Raw genomic sequence first — 5,794 nt, forward strand, 5'->3', positions numbered from 1 at the left:
CAAGCTTTACTCTCTTTTGAAATCTTGGCTGGGACTGCTAAGCATTACTCTCTCTCTCTCTTATTTGGGATTGCTAACGATACTTATTATTTTTCCTCAATTAATGGAGATAGACAAAAACAAAGTCAATTAATAAAATGGTAGAAAAAAAATCCAAATTTACTGAATACAAAAAGTGACAAGCTTCGAGTATCTACAATCAATATACTTGCCAGGAATGGATATAGATCAGGAAGTTAACAATATAGTAAAGGTGGTGTGTAATCATGTGTTGTTCATAATAGTCCCCTCAATTAAGTCCTTGTCGAAGTATCTACAATCAATGAAACAAAAAGACTATGTAACCAATTTACATCGCTGAACAATTCTTCTATTTGTGAGGAATAGAACAAAAAGACAGGGAGTAAGGTTCGGCATTGCTCTCATTTTGTTCAAGGAATAAAATGAAGATGTGAGGAATTATAATTTTCATTTTGCTGAAGAATAATTTAATTTTATCAAACCGTTGACGGAAACTATGCTCTCAAAGGAGCGACATTATGCAACATCTAGATGATAATGATAGCAACTTTATTATATATCGTTTTTAAAAAAAAAAAAAAAAAAAAAAAAAAAAAAAAAACAAACAAAACAAGCGGACTTGCTGGATGATGAACTTTTCCAGATGCAGGCTGCTTCAATAGTTAAATCTTAATTTGTTCGCCGACTTTGAATAATATTACCTCCGGTCAAGTCAGAACTTTGAATATTCTAATTCGACGAAAAATTAAAATATTTCTAACCACATAAATTTTTATTTGTTCCCAAGGTCTCTTCTCAAATAGACGAGGAAACTGCAAAGAACCATCTTAGAAATCTTAATTTAAGTTATTGATTGAAATGTTTCTACTACTAGTCAAGTAGGTGTTCTTAAGTTCATCAAGTCTATTTATGAATTCAACTCCAAAATTTATTGGTTGATTTCAAATGACGAATCTGAATCGTTGAAACCCATTTACCTTACGAGTGATGCATCCACATTAAAAATTTTGAAATTTCGAATTAATTTAAAATAAAGTTAAGTGGTCAAAGTTAAAAGGTAATTTATAAAATAATTTTAATGCATTTATTTTTTGAACATTTTTGACCACTAGCTTGACTTTATACCAATTTGCATGATTATTTGTGCCGCTATAAACTCTAAAAGTACTATGTAACGGATAATGGACCACAGATATTATGATTACACTCATAAAAAGCATATTCTCAAGCAGGATCTGTGATGCAAGCCCTTAAGAACTTTTACTGTGCAAATGAGCTTGAGTGTAACTGTACTGTTAGGGTATATAATCATCTTTTATATGCATGGTTTAAAGAGAACAGATTTAGCATGATAATTAAGTCCACTGTATTTGCGACATGAAGAGAGATGGGATCGGACCAAATGTTTACCCGTATAACGTCTTGATCAAGGCCTTGTGTATAAACAACCGTATTGAGGCAGCACAAAAGCTTAGATCTGGAAGGAATGCCCAAAAAAGGGTATATTGGATATTATGGTATTTTCATGAGGATATTAGCTATTTTAGAAGTTTACATGGATACACTAGAAATTTTCCCTAAACAATAAAATGTTTTTGAACTTCATCCTTTTCAAATGTATAATTTAAAAATTAAAAAAAAAAAATATCCACGAAATTCAAAACTTTCCAGGTAAGCACTAACCATGTCTGGCCTACTTGTCAGAGATACTCTCACCAACAATTTGATTGTGGGGCTATTCATGGAGAATTTAATGTATGTGAGTCCCACAAACAATATTCAGATTCAGAAAAAAAATATCACAACGTAACAGTCGCTCTCTGTCGTTCCCCTCTTCTTTTTTGTGTCTTCCCTTTGAACTTTCAGCACAGCTACTCTTCTCATTAATTTTGTCTTCCCTTGGAACTTTCACGGAAACTACTGTGTGCATCCAGGTCAATGGCCTACCTCTGCCAACAGCTTGGAATAGAGCAATTGATTCTACGGTGCTGGAAAAGTCGCTAAATAATATGAATATACACAATTAATTAAAAGCTGTCCACATCATTCCCCACGTGCAGTAGACTTATCAAAAATAATAATATTAATAATAATAATAATTTGTCACATCAAAATTTATAAATTTACCAAAATAGCAGACTTCAGCTGCTTCAAATATACACAAACATCTCGGGTTTGGGTTGTAAGCGGGTATAGAGATTGAAAGGATGAGAAAAGAGGTGCAGAAAAGAGAATGAAGTTATATATGTGAATGCGGGTATTACCTTTTCTAACAAACCATTTAGATAAAATTCAAACTCTCCCCAACAAGTGGCCGGGTGGTATCTTAGTTCCTAGTTTTACCTATAATCTCTGTTTTCAAGGTGAGGCATATTCCATCTCTGAAAAGGTACATCAAAATTGAGGGAAAAAAGAATCATATATATGGCCATGCAAAAAGTAGAGATCATAACCTCAGTTATAGTAATTTCCATACTCGCAGTTCATTTTATACTAATCTCTGCAAAATTAATTGCAAACAATCTAGGAACTAGTATATTTGATACCTTGATATATTTTACCATTTGTTATCTCCAAACCAACCAAATATCTACTACGAAATGGAAGGCTTTGATGGTAGTTTTATTCCTGAGTTTAATCATAGTGATATTTGCTAATCATTTCTACATCAATCCATGGCGATGGGATTTTGTGGCCCGTCTTATCTATGGTATCGATTTGGTGGCCATGCTGCAATTTTTGATGATGAAATTTTCACATGATTGGAGGAGCACGTTTCTATTTACAGCAATTGTAACAGATGTGGTTCTGATATTCAATAATCGTTATGATTCAGGAAAATTTAATAAAATTTTCACGATGATCGTATCAATTATAGTATATGTAATACTCTCTGCTTTTCATGTAAAGCAAATATGGGACCGAAGGAGAAAGGTTGTGGCCATTGCATTACTTTTCGTTGCAACCTTGATGTTAGGTATTATCCTCCGCATCTACTGGTATGACAAGGATAAGTTATTTGTATCAATTGCCAGCATCATTGGTTGTTTCTCCCTTGTGCCGTGGTTGTGGCTAATGTGTGCCCCAAAAATAAAGGCATGGTGGCAAGTCTACAACGAGCTTGAAAGAATCCAAGATGACCAATACGATTTCCTAGAGATGGCCGGATTACCGGCAAGGTTCACAATCCAAGATCTTGAAACAGCAACATCAAACTTTCAAGCACACATAGGTGAAGGTGCTTCTGGTGCAGTGTTCAAGGGGACACTAACAGATGGCTCTACCATTGCGGTAAAGCGGATCAAATGGCAGCCTAGTGGTGAATCAGAATTTAGAACAGAGATGACAATTATCGCAAGTCGGCAACATGTCAATTTAGTGCGCCTTCTGGGGTTTTGCCTCTCTCCGAGAGGAGACCGCTACCTTATCTATCCGTTCTATGAAAACGGGTCTCTTGATACATGGATTTTCACTGATGATGGAAAGAGAAGCCATTTAACATGGGCATTAAGGTATCGTATTGCAATTGATGTTGCCAAGGCACTTGCATATCTCCACCATGATTGCCATCATCGGATTTTACATCTCGATGTCAAACCCGCAAATATTCTCCTTGATGGAGACTTCAGGGCCCTGCTATCAGATTTTGGTATCTCAAAATTAATTGGGAAGGATGAGAGTAGTGTCATGACCAGATCAAGGGGAACGGTAATTATTATATAAATACTCCATTGTTATATTTTGCTAACTAAAAATGTTTTCTATAGTTATCCTTAACTTTATCTCTTTGGTTACATTCAAAAGCATTTTTTTTAAAACCTAATTTATATCGAGTTATCCTAGTTTACTTTGTATATTTCAAAAACATCTTACCATATCAACATATTTTGTACCACAAACAGTTTGGTTACCTAGCTCCTGAGATGCTGATGCCTAATGCTATCTCGACTAATTTATATCGAGTTATCCTAGTTTACTTTGTATATTTCAAAAACATCTTACCATATCAACATATTTTGTACCACAAACAGGTTGGTTACCTAGCTCCTGAGATGCTGATGCCTAATGCTATCTCGACTAATTTATATCGAGTTATCCTAGTTTACTTTGTATATTTCAAAAACATCTTACCATATCAACATATTTTGTACCACAAACAGGTTGGTTACCTAGCTCCTGAGATGCTGATGCCTAATGCTATCTCGACCAAGTCTGACGTCTATAGCTACGGAATGGTGCTTTTTGAGCTGGTCGGTGGGCGAAGGAACTTGATAATGGTGATGGATGGAGAGACTGAACAAAGACGGAACTCATATTTTCCAAAAACCGTCAGAGAGAAAATGATGCAAGGTGAGTTAATGGAGGTAGTCGACCAGAGCTTGATCAAGAATGAAGAGATAAGAGAAGAAGAAGTTACAATCTTAACTCGACTGGCTCTTTGGTGCATTCAAGAGAACCCAATTCTAAGACCCAGCATGGTAGAGGTGGTTGAGATGCTGGAAGGTCGCACGCCGGTGCATGTGCCGCCCGAAAGCTCGATGTTTGTGGTGAACTTTTTGGATGGGGATTCACTGTCTGATGCCTTAGCCCGAGCTAAGGAGGATGAGGCCATTATAATGTCAACCAATGCTTTGACCATTTCCATTCAAACAGGTAGATAGAAAACAATTATATACTAAGCCAAATGGTTCTTTTGAAGTTCAAGTTATTTGGTAAAGAAAAAAATCATCTAAATTATAAAATTAGACAATATAACGATGGACTATTTTGTTATTTTTTTTTAATTATGTAAAAAAAGTTATTAGTTTTTATCTAGTACCTTATTAGTTAATGGATTTGAACCTGATAAGCTAGTTGAATCTGATTATTTATCTAGTACCCTATTCTTTTTACCGTGCCTGATAGGGTCATCTACCCGACCTATACCCGACCCGTAGGTAGATCGGGTATAGGTCACGCTCAATTAAATTCGGACACAGATATGCTTGTAGCATTGTTCGGTTTACACTACAAGAATAGCTCAAGTCACAACTTAAATTCTTGACAAATGACAACTTTAAATCAAGAGCTCGGTTTGGTTATCTTAACCGTACCGGTTAAGCCAAGCAGGGTTTTGTTCGGGCTTGTACAGGCCGTGATGCCCAAAATCACTTGTTTGCACAAATAAATGTAAACGAAGTATCACACCTCTGGGCTCCGTCCGTCTTTTGGCGTGTGTTACTTCCCTCCGGTTGCCTCTCAGTCTTTAGGTACCGAATCTCGATCTTCTATTTGCATACTCTTTTTGAGTTACTTTAGTGAATTGAATTCATAATCCAAATACGCGCGTAATTGCTTGTGTACCCATCAAAGCTTTCAAAACTATGAAACAAAATATCTTATTTTGATTAAAATTAATCAATGTTCCTATATGGGTCCAGAGAACAGTGTGATGAAATAATTATACAATTATGGGATTTACTGAGGATCTTCACAAAAACAGCAAATATTTTATTTGCTGCATGTGTTCTTTTTTTTTTATATATATAATTTATTTTGTTAACATTTTTTTTTTGTTCTTTTTTGTGAGTCTGTTTTATCCCTTATATTTACTTGTCTTCCCAGGATTAATTTTTGTTTTTCCTCATTAAAATATAACTCCAAATTGTGCATTACTTACATATTGTTTATTTCCTTTCCCATTTTGTTTGTTAAGTTTTACAGCTTTTGGTTAAAATTATTAGTGTTTGGAAAGTTTTAGTAAAACTATTCATTATGTAATTTACCTTACTGC

The 5,794-nt window shown here is 35.0% G+C and overlaps 1 protein-coding gene across 1 annotated transcript; it reads left to right on the forward strand.

Moving 5' to 3' along the window:
• The first annotated feature begins 2,320 nt into the window (after positions 1-2,320).
• LOC144554823 (putative receptor-like protein kinase At5g20050) lies at positions 2,321-4,803 on the forward strand. The gene is made up of 2 exons (XM_078303173.1): positions 2,321-3,729; positions 4,182-4,803. The coding sequence occupies exons 1-2, from the start codon at positions 2,446-2,448 to the stop codon at positions 4,680-4,682; spliced, it is 1,785 nt and encodes a 594-aa protein (XP_078159299.1). The 5' UTR covers positions 2,321-2,445; the 3' UTR covers positions 4,683-4,803.
• Positions 4,804-5,794: the final 991 nt, after the last annotated feature.

The sequence above is a fragment of the Carex rostrata genome, chromosome 5, assembly GCF_964058835.1.
Source record: "Carex rostrata chromosome 5, lpCarRost1.2, whole genome shotgun sequence".
NCBI lineage: Eukaryota > Viridiplantae > Streptophyta > Magnoliopsida > Poales > Cyperaceae > Carex > Carex rostrata.

What these genes read in the sequence shown, in the direction of transcription:
- LOC144554823 (XM_078303173.1), top strand. Translation starts at nt 2,446, where the DNA reads ATGGCCATGCAAAAAGTAGAGATCATAACCTCAGTTATAGTAATTTCC. An exon ending in TGACCAGATCAAGGGGAACG is followed by an intron (nt 3,730 to 4,181) that starts GTAATTATTATA and finishes TACCACAAACAG; the next exon opens with GTTGGTTACCTAGCTCCTGA.